Source organism: Excalfactoria chinensis, chromosome 20 (genome assembly GCF_039878825.1).
Source record: "Excalfactoria chinensis isolate bCotChi1 chromosome 20, bCotChi1.hap2, whole genome shotgun sequence".
Classification (NCBI taxonomy): Eukaryota; Metazoa; Chordata; class Aves; order Galliformes; family Phasianidae; genus Excalfactoria; species Excalfactoria chinensis.
Window position 1 is genome coordinate 681,520 of NC_092844.1, and position 13,480 is coordinate 694,999.

The following is a 13,480-nucleotide window of genomic DNA, read 5'->3' on the forward strand; positions in this document are numbered from 1 at the left end:
CTGCTGCAGACCAGGCTGTGTGGAGAGGGATGGCACATCTTCCCATCCCAGCAATTGCTCCCATTTATACTTCTGCTCTCCTCACTAGTGACTGGGATGGGGACGGGCTGTGTATCATCTTATCCCCTGGAGCCCTCACTGGGTGTGCAGAATGGCCCCTGGGGAGATCACGTGGAGGAAGAGGAGGAGGAGAGCTGGCCGTGGGATGATGGTGAGCAAGGCTATGGAAAGAAGGAAAAGGAATCCCCTGGGATTTCCTTCCATCTCCCAGCCTGTCCTTGGATTGCAGGTACCCTGCTGCACTCCCTTTGCACCAGCAAGATGCTGAGGTTGGGAGGTAAAGGGCTTTGCAAGGGGACGGGGAGCAAAGTGGGAACATCATGTCCCTTGACAGCCCAGGCAGCTGCCGAGGAGCTTCTGTAAATCACAGCAGCTGCCAGAGCCGCTCCAACAGCTCGTCAGTGCCCAGGAGGCCTCAGAGCATCCCTGAGGCTCTGTACGTGCACGCTCTGTCCACTGACAGCCCTGGATGGGCTCTCCCTGCATTGCGATTAACACCCACAGACAGTGCCACCCCGTCCCTATCTCCCTATCCTCTGCAGCACTCACAGCTGCGCGTCCTGGCTGTGCTCCATCACCTCCCAGCCGTGCTCTGGGATGCTTAACACAAGCCTGTAACAAATACAAACGATTGTGACAGAAGATACCCGGCGCCTAATGCTACTCAGCCTCAGGTTTAACCATCTCCCGTTTGCAATGCGTTGGGGTCAGCGTGGAGCATCCGATGAGGGCAGGCAGATCCCTGCCAGCTGTGAGGTCAGGCACGTCCCTGCTCTGGCTTCAGCAATAAATAAGCAAACCGACCAGAATAAAAAATAACAACGATTGCTTTTTTTTTTTGGGGGGGGGAGTTGGTTTTTTTTTTCTTGTTTTTTTTTTTTTTCTTTTTAAACTTTAAATATATATATTTTTTTGCTCCTTTCTTTTAAAATCTCTTCCTCCGGGGCTCTGTCTCTGTATAGAGCTGTGCTCTCCCTGCAGTGTCTGGGTCACTTCCTCAGTCCTGGCCATGGGGCAAGAGAGAAGCAGGGTCAGTTAGAGAAGGGAAAGGACGGCTGCTCCCCTCCGTGCATCACCGGCACGTGTGGATTTCCACCACCCGATGGCAGGGTTTGCACTTGACAGAGCAGCACCAGTGGAATTTACAGCTGCACCTTTCCACCACCTCCACTTCGTCCGTATGGAAGCCCCGACCGCAGCACATGAGCTCGCAGCCATCGATGGCCTTGGAGGTCTTGTTGCACTGCCGGCCGCTGGTGCCCAGCACCCCGTTCTTGAGGTCGTGGTCACAGAAGTCAGGACTGGAGTCCAGGTAGACGAGATCCTCGTCCGTGTGTGGTTTGAACTGGGAGTTTTTCGGCACCAGCACTTTGGTGGAGCCGATCTCGCTCTGCTCCACCTCGGTGGCGCCGTCGAATTTCTCCTTCAGCACGTTGCCCACTTTGCGGAAGGGCGGCATGGCTTTCCAGCACGTCTTGAACTCACACGAGCCTGACACGCCGTGACACTTGCACTCCACCCGCATGTTGTTCAGGATGGCCTGAAGGAGCACAGTGGAGAAACAAGATGGGGTGGTGAGTGCGCGACGGGTGCGGGGTGGGACATGGAGTAACAGCACCAAACAACACCCTGAGTTGGAAGCGACCCACACAGATCCCCAAACCCAACCCCTGGCTGCACACAGCACCTCCCAATCCCAATCCCTGTGGCTGAGTGTCCCAGCACTTCCATTGAGGGGCCGTGCCCACTGCTCTCTGGGGCACAGCCTTCCCCTAACCCAACCCCCCGCCCTGTGACCCTGATGCAGCAGTGACTGCAGACCCCATGCAGACCCCCATCCGTTACCTTCCGTCCTGCCTCGTTGTTGTGCAGGTTCATCAGCGCTCTGTTGGAAGATGCCCCTTTGCTCCTCTCCCTGACATCGACAAAGGACTGTGAGAAGGCCACGCCGTAGGCAATGTTATCGGAGCAGCCAGACCACTGGAAGCCTAAGGCACAGTGCAAGGATGGGACAGATGAAGTTCACCCTCCTCAGCCCAACTCTTGCTAAAACACTGCTCATCTGCCCTGTCTGTCTTTCTCCCCATGGCCACGGGATGGGGGAACAACGTACCCCCTGAGCTATTCTCCCCGGTACATTTTCTGAAGCACTTACATGGACTATCAGTAGGCTTTAAAACACATTTTTATATATACATTTTTGCCCTTTCTCTAAAGGGTGGCCCTGGAGGACGGGCATTTTTGTGCATCACGTTATCCCTGCTTTGCAAGCTCACCCTGCGGGCTGCCACCTTGCACCGTGCGGTCGCATCCACACTTGTCCAGCTCACCACTGCTGCACGCTCGGGTCACGGCGAAGGCCACCCCTGCTGAAGAGATGGCGTAGACAAACGCTGCCTCTCGCGTCCCTGCAACAACAGTGGAAAAAGGTGGCAGGAAGCCCGAGGGTTTTTTGTGCACCCAGGTGGGCTGCTCTACCTGCCCACCCCCCGCATTTGGGGTGCCCCATGCAGCACGATCATCCTCCCCGCCTCCCTGTCATGATCCAAGTATGGCAAGATGTATTTGTTTGGTGCCAAGCCCAGACCAGCAGACATCACACGCTGCTTGCAATAGTGACAGAGCTGGCAGCACATGGATGTGATGGGCAAGGTCATAACGCAGCAGCAGGAAGGATGCAAAAGCTGTATTGCAACATGGGGGGAGCTCTCATGGTGCTTGTAGGGCTGCTGTAAAACCCCTCCTGCATCCAAAAATGTCCTATTTCCTCAACCAAACTGGGGATCACTCCGTGCAGCTGCAGATCCGTGGCATCATCACGCAGCACCCCGTCTCTCCAAGCACCTCCAAAACGGCAACACAAAGCGCTCTGCAGAGCCCCCCGGGCACAGCAGGACATTCCTGTGCCCACCTGCACGGGGGCACAAAGAGCCCATTTGAGAAGGGGGAGAAATCTGGACGCAAACACGCGGGCGGCTCGGCCAGGGACCGCGGCCGTCAGCTCTTGCAAAACCCAAATCCCCACCGTCCTCTGAGGTCGAGGGTGGCTGAGGACACGGCCCCTCCGGCTCCAAAGAAGCAGGGCTGGCATTTGGGGTATGCTAGGGCTGTTTCAAGGTAGGGGGTGGCTCGCCGGTCGGGCAGAGGGCAGCTACTTTGGTGGTCGCAGCCCAGACTTTGGTGGCCAAGCAGCAGTGGCTGGGGAGGGCCCAGCCGGCACTGGGCCTGAACCGCCTCCAAGTTAATCGAGGTTAATAGTAGGATCGTGTTGGTCGGTTTTGCGCTGTGGCTGACTAAAAAGAGGCGACTTTTAGTTTCTGGTATTTCTGGTATTTCCAGTCCTGAACCTTCACAAGAAAGAGATCTTCACCCCTGTGTGTGGAGGGGAGGAAAGTCAAACAGGGAGCTGGGGGCAGCCACGGCCTGTGTTCTGTGGGATGGGAAGAGTGGCACCCCAAGGGAGGGAATGCCGCTCTCTGGGGGTGGAAGGAACCTTCCCCTCCATCTCTGCACCATGGCAGGGTTTGGACCCCCGGGATGCCTGAACCCAGGCTGGGTTGTGGGGCTTGGCCATAAATCTTCACTGCTCTTCGGAGGGTCCGGCCGCGCTGTGTTTTACTCTGGCTGGGCGGCAGAGGGCTGTCCTCACATGAGAGCTGCTCTGCTTGGCAGCAGTCACCGCTTCGGCGCTGCTCAGTACATCCAGCACCTATGGATGCAGGATGAGGAGCTGGGGCATTCAGCCTGCAGAAGGGAAGGCTCCAGGAGACCTCTGGTATTCAAAGGGAGCTCATGGAAAGGGGAGAGTGCCTTTTTTACAGGGGCAGATAGTTACAGGACAAGGGGAAATGGTTTTGAACTAAGAGATGGTAGGTTTATATTTGACATTGGGAAGAAATTCTTGCCTCTTCCCTGGATGTGCTCAGTGCCAGGCTGGATGGGGCCCTGGGCAACCTCATCTGGTGGGAGACAACCAGCCCATGGCAGAGCTTGGGGCTGGATGATGCATAAGGTCCCTTCCAACCCAATCTCACCTTGTGTTACCACCTTGCCAAAGACAGGCAGGGTGTCCAGCGTGGAGCAGTTCCAGCGGCGGTTGCGGAATTGGTACTGGCACTCCTCGATGGCCAGCTGGGCCCCGCGCCGCACCGAGTCCATCACCTCCAGGTTCCGTTTGCACATCTGCACCTGGCGCTGGATCAAGCCCTTCAGCTTCTCACAGGTCTCCTCCTCAGAGATGCTCCCCACTGAAGACAGCTTCGCCAGGTACCTGCCGTGAGAACACAGCTGTTAGGAGGTAAGGGATGGGGAGCGCAGGGGCACAGTGAGGAGACCCAACCTGTCATCCCCTGTGTAGCTGAGAACCGCTGCACACCTGGGTAGCCTGCAAAGTGTGCCTCCACAGTTTGCATTTCTGCATGGCAGACAGCAAGCCCAAGGAAAACAGGCAGCCCCTCTGCAGCCTCATCCCCTGCCTCTCTGGGAGCCCAGCTGCTGGCTCCCCTTTGCCTCTGTTGCCTGCATGGAGGATATTTTCAGTGTTGTCTGAATGTGCCCGGTCAGGTCTCCTGAGTACCGGCACATCCAAGCGCTACTAGGAAAAGCCAGAGGTCTCTGAAGTCAGCCAAAACAAGCAGGACAGCCGCTCTGCTGCCAGCTCCAGCTGCCACACAGCTCCCACACTCATCGCTGACAAACATCACCCTCCAAACCACTTCCATCACCAAACCTGCTTTTAGCACGCCAGTCCGGCCCCCAGGAGCTGCCAGCTCTCTGTCAATGGGGGTTCAAGCAGGGCTTGGAGCGGGGAGGGGCAAAACCACGTGCACTGGGTGCCAGGTGTGAGCTGACGTGGCAGGTTATGGGACTGCACTGAGGTGAGCACTGCCCCATCCCTGCAGGGCATGCAGAGAGCTGCCCCTTTTAAAGGGAAGCTCACAGCATCGCCTCATCAGCCCTGAGTGATGGGAGCACCAAGCGGAGGCTTTTCGGAAGCCTCATTCCTCGACTCTGCCTTTCCCAGCCCTACAGAACTTGTGGGTTTTTTGTTTGCTTGTTTTTTTCCTCCTCCTCTGAGTTACGACATCCTGTGAAGGATTTTGTCTTTGAAGCACTGCTTGCCTCTGAGAAGTGACCATTCAAAAGTGGCTCCTGCTTCCTGCCCGTTCCCATGTGTCCCAGGGGTCAGATCTGCTGACTTCAGCCACAAGATCCAGTTGTCACAGCCTCTTCCTCCCATTAGCTGTGCCAGCCTGCCCCAGGAGGAGAAAGCAGGATTTTCTCTCCTGTGCATCAGCAGAATTATTCACCAGCTTGGTTTCGTGCTTATAGAGATGGTGAGAAAGCAGGGTTGGCTTGCAGTGTCCGTGGGGAGTCTGCATGGCTGGCTGTCAGAAGCATCCAGCTTTCCTCATGCATGGAGGTCACTTGATGCAATGCTGCTCGGACAGTGGGAAGTGGCAGGCAGCTGTGGTTTCAGAGCCAAGCTCTTTTCTAGCCTTTATACCAGCTAAGCATCTTTGCCCAAGGCCTTCAGCTCCTCCAAGGGCTCAGTTTGCTTGCAGAAGATGAGCTGCATGGACCAAGAAGACGGCAGCAAACCTCCCTTGGGATCATTCAAGATATTGGATGCTGGGCCCACAACAGCTGGATGGGAGGGAAAAGGGCTATCATTTCAGTTGGTGCATGGGGAAGCTGATGAACACCAAAGCAATCAGAGTTATCCTAAGGCACTGCAGGTCGAGTGGTCAACTTGGAGCCTGGAAAACAAGAAAACTGCCTCCAGTGTTGAGCCACAGGTGGAATGGCCACGTTGACTTCAGCTCTGCTTTGGAGGGAGGCACCATCTCCTTTTCTCATATATTTCCCAGCTCAGTGGGATTCTTCAGGCGATGAGGAGCTATAAATTCAAAGCACACATGAAGAGAAGTGTGACAGGAGCCTTTCAAGCCTTTCCAAGTAGATGCGCCTGATAAGACACCTCCCCAGAGAGCATGTAATGGTATTTGGGATGATAAAACAAAGGACAACGATGCTTCAAAGATGGATACAGCTCCCCAAGAGCAGGTCTGGTAATTTGTTTTGCAAGGCAAGGAAATAAGGTGAAGTTGTCCAGAACAATTCCTAGTCTCTCTCCCCCACCATTCCTCCTCAGAGATGCTCCCAGTCTGCAGTGCACAGAGTCCCTCGGTGCTGGGGAGCTCAAGCAAGGCACCGCACCCAGCACTCCAGGGTCACCACGGAAGCCCCATTCCAGCACTTTGCCTGGTCCTTAATAAGGACATTGATCCAAGCTTTGTTTTCCTCAGCTGAGGTAGTAGAAACCACAGAGAAAGCCTTTCTTCTAGATCAAGACTGGCACAAGAGCAAACCAAACCTAAGCTGCCCTCAGCAAGGTCTCGCTGTAGAGGGGAGCCCACCTTGATTTCCCTGCAGTGCAGAGCCCTGGATTAGGACTCAAGTCTCACAGGCAGCTTCAGAACAGTCCTGCTGGCGGAAAAAAATAAACCCAAATAATGGCATATTTCCTTTCCTTTCCAAGACTGGGCAAAGAATGTTTCAAGGGTGCGAGCTGCTGCCCAAGCCATTCGTTCAAGTCTTGTCTTCTTGCTTCATCATCACATTTGTATTTCTTTTCTCCTGCCTTCACATCCAGACAAGTCACTCACAGAACAAGCTCCCTTTTATTAAAAATCACTGACTTAACACAAAACCGACAGAAAGCCCTTCCTTTTTTTCCATCCGCAGCGAGCGGATCAAGGTTGAAGTCCCATAATTGGAGTATTTGCAGTTGATCCACTCTGCGAGATGGCAAAGAGGGAAACCTCGAATCCCAGGAGATCTGAAGAGGCGAAAAAGCCCTACTTAAATACAAAGAATGATGATAATTTTTGCCATGGGGGTTGGTAGGTAGAGCCAGAAGGAGTGGAGGGAATCAATGGAGGGAATTCCCTGCCATGGGGAGGTGGGCAAATTGGAGTCACGGATTGATCCTCCATAGAGGTGGTTCAGGAAAGATGCACCAGATATCCCAGAGTTTCAAATGTGAAAATTCCTCATGTTTTCTCAGTTTGGGAATACTTTCCTGTCAGCCAGGTGGGGTCACTCACTGCAGTCCCCTATCAGAGATGCTGAGATGAGCTCAGAAGGTTCACTCTCTTCAGCAAACACCCTAACTCATGGGGATACCTGCCAGCCTAAGGTCCCAAACGGGATGTTCCAGGCTAAGCAAAGGCAAAAAAAAAAAAGGGAAGGGGAAAGAAAGTAAGAAAAGAGCTCGTTGGTCCTGCACCCTGGGCATGGGCCTGCTGGAGAGCTGCAATATGGGGAGTAACTGGTCCAGCTGACAGCCCTACAACATGACACGTCCCTCCCAGCCTGGCCACCCCACTCTGGGATTAGATGTCCTTCCTCTCCTTTGCTTGTAAATGTAAACCACGATGCGCAGTGTCGTCATCCGAAGGCCTGTCTGTTTCTTCCCTGGCAGAAAAGCAGCTCTCCAGCTTGGTTGTACATATCTCATCTCTGGATTAAAACCATGTTTCTCACACCCTAATCCCCACCTCCAGCTGCCAGAGCAGTGTCCCATCAGGAGGCAGCGTCCCCCTGCCCAAGCTGGGGCACGCAGCACAAAACGACCCTCAAATGCTCAAACTTTGCCCCTCCCCCCATAGCCCCCCTACCCCAACTTCGGATGTGCAGAAAACATCCTTTCACACATCTTCCTTTGCTCGAGTTCAGCAGAAGGAATGGCTGCAAGAGGAGGCAAGTGCAAGCCATGGGGCTGAGCGACATGGGAATTCCCCCGGTGCAGCGCTCGGGGCTACACCTGGGTTGGAGAAATTCTGATGAGTTTTTCATTTCAATTGGAATTTGCAAACATGCAGAGAGAGGAACCTTCTGCGGGACTGGTTTGATCTCACCCAACTTCCAACAGACCCTGGGCCGCTTTCCATTGGCCAAGAGATTCAATTAATTCTTCCCCCCCCCTTCCACCCCTCCAACCACCCTGAGTAATTTTGTGAAAGCACAATACTGGCTCCAGTTCTGCTGAGCCAGGCAGATCCTGCACGGCACCTTCCCAGCTGCACACCGCAGCCGCTCTGTGCTGGAGGGATGCATTCGGGCTCACCTGCAGCAACGGGAGCTGAATCCCAGGGCTGGAGGAGATCTGCTCCTGGCACCCAGAGCACCGCCTGCCCTCCACCCAGCCTTGGGAAGCACCATTTCTGTGGGTTTGCAATGCTTCCAAGCTTTGTTTTAAGAGAAAAAAGAGGTGCTGTGAGAGCCTGCAGCATTTATAAGGAAATATAGAAGAACCTCCCGCAAACTGCTGACCTCCAGGGGTTGCTCAGCAATTTCCCATTTGAAGAAAGCCCAAATCCGTGGCTGCAATGCAATTCTTTCCATCTAGAAGGATGAGTTAATTGGGAAGACAACAGCTCCCAGCAGCGCAATGCAAGCATTTGTCACTGCAGTGCGAAAATCTTCTGACTCATGGAGTCACCACCAAACAGTGCAAAAAGAAGAAATCTGCTTCTCTCCATTGCTCGTGTTTGGAGCTGAGCAGATCCTGTCCTTGCATGACCTGCAACGTGAGTGAGATAGAACCACGCCATGTCCACCCTCCCTTGGATAAACCTCTGCTACTCTGTATGAGGGTATATTTTTATTTAAGGCTTCACTGGGGAAAGGAAAATGCTTTCATCAGTGAGGAGCCAGGGAGCATTGATCCCTCCTGCCCTGAGCTCAGAGACAAGCTACACTGGATGGAAGTTCAGCACCAGGATTTGCAAAGGCCTTTCCTCTGCAGGATGCAGTCCTTAAAGCCATCTGTTTTCATAGCTGAGCTCAAACCACAGGCAGGGAAGCCCTAAGCATGCAGCATCCCCAGGGTGAGCAAAGGAGCTGAGAGCAAAGAAATTCTCCATTGGGCCTAATCTGAGCAACTCTGCCAAAGCAGATGTGACCTGGGAGTCATCCTGGTGCAGTCTTTGCACTGAAAATAAGATTGCAGGGAGGGGAGCAGGGATCTGCGGGTGCAGACATACCCTGGAGCTACCTGCACCTGCTGAATGGTGCTGAGGCCGCGGGGCACCTGAGGGGAAATGCTGGACCGGTTCCTCACTGGGTGGGAAATGGGAGAGTCACAATGACAATGTGAAGAATCCTGCACGAAATGGGACTGAAGCAGGGTGGGGGTGAAGTGAACTCCCCGCTGTCAAAGCTGGGGAGATTCGTCTTAAAAATGGAGCCTGGCTTAAGATCAGAGGGATGCAAGCGGAGGACCTGGGTCTGCTTCTCCTACATCCCTTACATTGCACGTTGACACAAAGCAACACAACGTCGGAGCTGAGGTCTGCACAGGCTGCTCCCCAGCAAGGTGAGCACTGAGTTGGGGTTTGTGGAACACCTTGGCATGCTTAAATGAATGGCAGCCCCTAAAACCCCAAATCTTTTCATCCCTCTCTCCAACCCTCGGAAGCAGTTGCTGTTATCCAGACTTGTTTGGACTCTTGCAAGGTCTTCAAGGCTTTTAAAAGCCCAGCTGTGCTCCTGGCCCTTTAAACTGAGTCTGAAGCACAGATGGAAGTTTTAAACCCCTGTAAATAGGGGGTAGATGGAGCTGCCGGTGGCACACCCTGCTTTGAGCCTCCTCCAAAGCCACTTTTAGATGTGTAACAGCAGGAAAAGGGAGAGAGGCTGCAGCGACTCCTAGAAAACACAGCAAAAAGGGCCCTGCCCATGAAGGACCCCCGTGTCACTGGTGCTTTTCAGACACGGGAATCGACTCTCGGGTTCAAGCAACTCAAAACTGCCACAGACACAGCAGCAGGTCCAAGAGCTGAATGGAGGCTGTGAAATGAAAGGTGCTTTGGGAATAGCTGAGCTTCTTCCCGTGTGTGAAGCACATCCCAGGACTCCTCCAGTGGGACCTTCCCATTATGTACAACACAACCAGACAGACCTCAGAGCAACAACCACTGTCCTTCACTTAACATCAAATTCCATGCTGGCAGGAAAAGCTTTAAGGCTCCCTGAGCCCTGTAAAGGCAGGAGGAAAAGCAAGCCTGAGGCTGTCATTAGAAGGAGAGAAAAGAGCATCACTTCGGTTTGGATGACAGAGAGGTTTTTCGGATAGGCAGAGAGCCAAACAGCAACTCCCCAAACACAGGCACTGAGAAGACACACCTGAGGTTCACTTCCCAGCCAGATAGAAGGATCTGGGTCTGCTTAATGGAAACATTTGGCAAAGCTGCTTCTATTGCAGAGCTCTCTGCAGCACGGCGATCCCTCCTGCCGCTTCCTTGCAAGGCACCGGGCCCACGGCAGGGAACCTTCAGCTCAGGTGTTGCAAGTAGCGTCTCCAAAGCACTCAGGGAATGCGAGTCCCGACAGGTCAGGAGGAGCTTTAGAAAAAGTCTCGTCTTGTGAAAGGCACCCCGAGCTTAATCACCCATCCAGCAGGTTTCTGGAAAAGCAAACTTCCCCGCACGCTGCCATCCGCCTCCGCACAGAGCTGCGCACCTGGGGAGGTACCCGGCAGCCCGTGCCCAGCACCACGCACCTTCCAGCCAGACCCCGCGCCGTGACAGAGCCCAGCCCGAGGACGGCCGAAGCGCACTCATTCCTCGAATATCTGATCGCTCCTGGGTTCCTTCTAACTCCATTTATTGCCTCTGGCAGCCTTTGTTTCTTGATGTGAGGAGATAAACAATGGGAATTGTCTTAATCCTAAAGGTGAAGGATGAAAAGCACCGAGCGGGGGACGATCCTTTTTATCACGATACATTTGGAACATCAAAAAAACAAAGCAAAACAAAAAAGCTGACCCTTTCCTTCCAACGCGCTGAAATGGATCTGCTTTTCCTCCCCTGTTGGCAGGAATGAGCCCTCCGCTCTCCCGCCGCCGAACCCCCCGCGCCCACCCCGACGCACCGTGAGCACGAGCGGCCGCGCACAGCCCCATCTCCGCCGCCGCACCGCTCCTCGCTGACCTCGCCGCTGCCACTTAACCTCAGTTCCCCCTTCGCCGGCCGCTTCCCCTCCCCGGGAGTGTTTCCCTGTCCGGACCCTGCGGGAGGAGCGCTCGCACCGCTCCCCGCGTACAGCTTAAAGACCACCTCGAGAGCGGCTGCGATCCACCCACGCTCCGCCAGAGCCGCGCGGGGTGCAAGTCGCTCCATCTGGCGAAGGAGGGGGAGGCGGGCTGAGCGCTTCACGCATCCCATGCGGACACCAACGGGCAGCACTTTTCCCACCAGAGGGATGCACGAACGCCGCCAGCCCGGTGCTTCCCAGCCTTAGGGAGGGAGCATCCTCCAAAATCAGCACACCTCCTGCAGCCTCCGGCCAACAGGAGCCATCTCGGGATGCAGAAGCGCTCCTCGAGCTCATGGGCTACGGTGGGAACCACCGGGACGTGTTGTGCCTATGGCCCCGGGGACACCGTGCCCACACCAGGGAGGGGGAGCAGGACATGACACAAACACGGGTCCTCTCTGCGCACACCGGGAGAGCACTGACTCTCAGTTTGCCATCAATGGTGGGAGTGGGAAAACAGCGTCTCCCCAAAGATGGGATGAACGGAGCAAACACATTGCCTTCGTTCAGTGTTTCGATGGAAGGTGCTGTCATGCCCCATCCCTCCTGTCCCAAGGGTCTCCCCCAGAAGAAGCTCTCGGTGAACGGGCAGGAATTTTCCAGAACTATTTCCTCCTCTGTTTACCTTCCACGTTAGTTCAGCATTTGCTCAGCGCGTTCCCGATGGCACCCGGCTCCTCCACATGCACGGCAGTCCCCGTGTCCCCGCAGGGTGACAGAGCGCTGGGGTGTGCACTTTGCCTACTGCAGGACCCCGGGGTCAGCACCCGAACGATCCCCGCTTGCCTTCCCGCTCCCTGCCAAGTCCTTCCCGGCCCCGTCGGCCCCATGGGGCACCCGGCCAAGCCCCAGGCCCCGCTCCGACCCGCCGGCCCGACCTCACTTTCCCAGCGCAGCCCAAATCAGTAATTTAAGAACAAAAGGTGGACGGGGGCTTCGGCGCCCACCAAGTTATCCTATAACCAGGCTGGAACAGCCGGCAAGAGCCGACATCCCCGCACCCACCTGCACCACCCGTCCCCGCGGCTCCGGGACCGCGCACTGCGACCTCCGTCCCCCGCAACGGAGTGATGCTGCCCGACCCCGGCGGCACCTGCTCGGCAGCCCCCGCAGAGCAACAAGTGCCGGAGGAGGCGGGAGGACCCCTTTGCCCGTGGCTACTCACAGCCAGTTGCTGGCGTTGGCCGAGAAGGTGGCGAGGATGATGAGCAGCAAGGAGCGCAGGAAATACTCCGGGCTCATCCTGGAGGGCAGGCGGGGTATAGTATGGTATGGTGCGGTGCGGTGCGGAGCGGAGCGGTGCGGTGCGGTGCGGTGCGGAGCGGTGCCCCCCGCCCGACCCGCAGCCCCCAGAGCAGCCGCCGCCGCAGGTGGGGGCAGGCGGCGGCGGGCGCTGCCCGGTGGATGCGCCCGCGGCGGCCGCCCAGCCCGACTGTCAGCTCGGCCGGCCCATCCCGGGATGGAGCGGAGGGCCGGGGGCGGGCCGGGGGCGGGGGCAGTCCCGAGGGCGGCCCCAGATCGCTGCTACTGGGGCGGGTCCCGCCGCTGGGGACACCCCCGGGGCGGGACGGCAGCGAGGACGGCACCGGTGCCTCTCCCGTCGCTGCGCCGTGCCCGCGGTGCTGCCCCTCCGCTGCTCCCGCGGCGCCTTTGGGGTTCCCCATCTCGGGTTTTCCTGGGGGTGAACAGCGGAGGATTGGGGATTCCTACACGTTTCGTGCTGTCGGGATCTTTTCCATGTGGCTCTGAGAGCAGAGCTCGGGATGGAGCCTGGAGGTGCCTTGGTTTTCCATCTTGGAATCATAGAATGGTTTGAGTTGGAAGGGACCCTAAAGGCCGTCTGGTACTGCTTAAAGACCCCTGCACTGAGCAGGGACACCCGCAGCTCCATCAGTGCTCAGAGCAGCTCCAGCCTGACCGTGGGTGTCTGCAGGGACAGAACGCCACCACCTCTCTGGGCACCCTGTTCTTGCTGGTAGACACTGCAGAGATGGCATTCCCTCTTGTTCCATTGTAGGGCATTTTCCTGATTTGGTTTTTGGAGGGTTGAGAACAAAAAGGCTTCTGGTGTTAATGTACGTGGAGAGGGTCGTGGGTTAGGATTTCCATCACCAGAGCATGACGGCTAGAGCAAGCAGCAAGGCAGGGCCATAGACCCTGTGGTTGGCACCGGGGTGCTTTGTTGTACATGGAGGATGACACCTGACCACAAACCAAGGACTGAATCCACACTTCAGGTTATCCAGAAAGGCCGGATGTTGGGGACCCCAGTAGCTCCCAGCAGCCCGGTTCCCCATCCCTGCATGCCCATCCCTGA

General features: G+C 56.0%; 1 protein-coding gene across 2 annotated transcripts; it reads right to left on the reverse strand.

Annotated features, from left to right (window-relative positions):
- Positions 1-900: 900 nt before the first annotated feature.
- Positions 901-12,496, reverse strand: WNT4 (Wnt family member 4). 2 transcript variants are annotated; one of them, XM_072354399.1, is made up of 5 exons: positions 12,329-12,496; positions 4,095-4,330; positions 2,337-2,468; positions 1,906-2,048; positions 901-1,600 (listed from the first exon to the last, which is right to left on the reverse strand). In XM_072354399.1, the coding sequence occupies exons 1-5, from the start codon at positions 12,403-12,405 to the stop codon at positions 1,133-1,135; spliced, it is 1,056 nt and encodes a 351-aa protein (XP_072210500.1). In that variant the 5' UTR covers positions 12,406-12,496; the 3' UTR covers positions 901-1,132. The 2 variants fall into 2 exon arrangements, with proteins under 2 accessions (XP_072210500.1, XP_072210499.1); XM_072354398.1 differs by lacking the exon at positions 12,329-12,496 and adding an exon at positions 10,999-11,261.
- Between the last annotated feature and the right edge of the window lie 984 nt (positions 12,497-13,480).

What these genes read in the sequence shown, in the direction of transcription:
- WNT4 (XM_072354398.1), bottom strand. Translation starts at nt 11,246, where the DNA reads ATGGAGCGACTTGCACCCCGCGCGGCTCTGGCGGAGCGTGGGTGGATC. An exon ending in CGCGGCCGCTCGTGCTCACG is followed by an intron (nt 4,331 to 10,998) that starts GTGCGTCGGGGT and finishes TTCTCACGGCAG; the next exon opens with GTACCTGGCGAAGCTGTCTT. An exon ending in GCAAGGTGGCAGCCCGCAGG is followed by an intron (nt 2,049 to 2,336) that starts GTGAGCTTGCAA and finishes ACTGTGCCTTAG; the next exon opens with GCTTCCAGTGGTCTGGCTGC.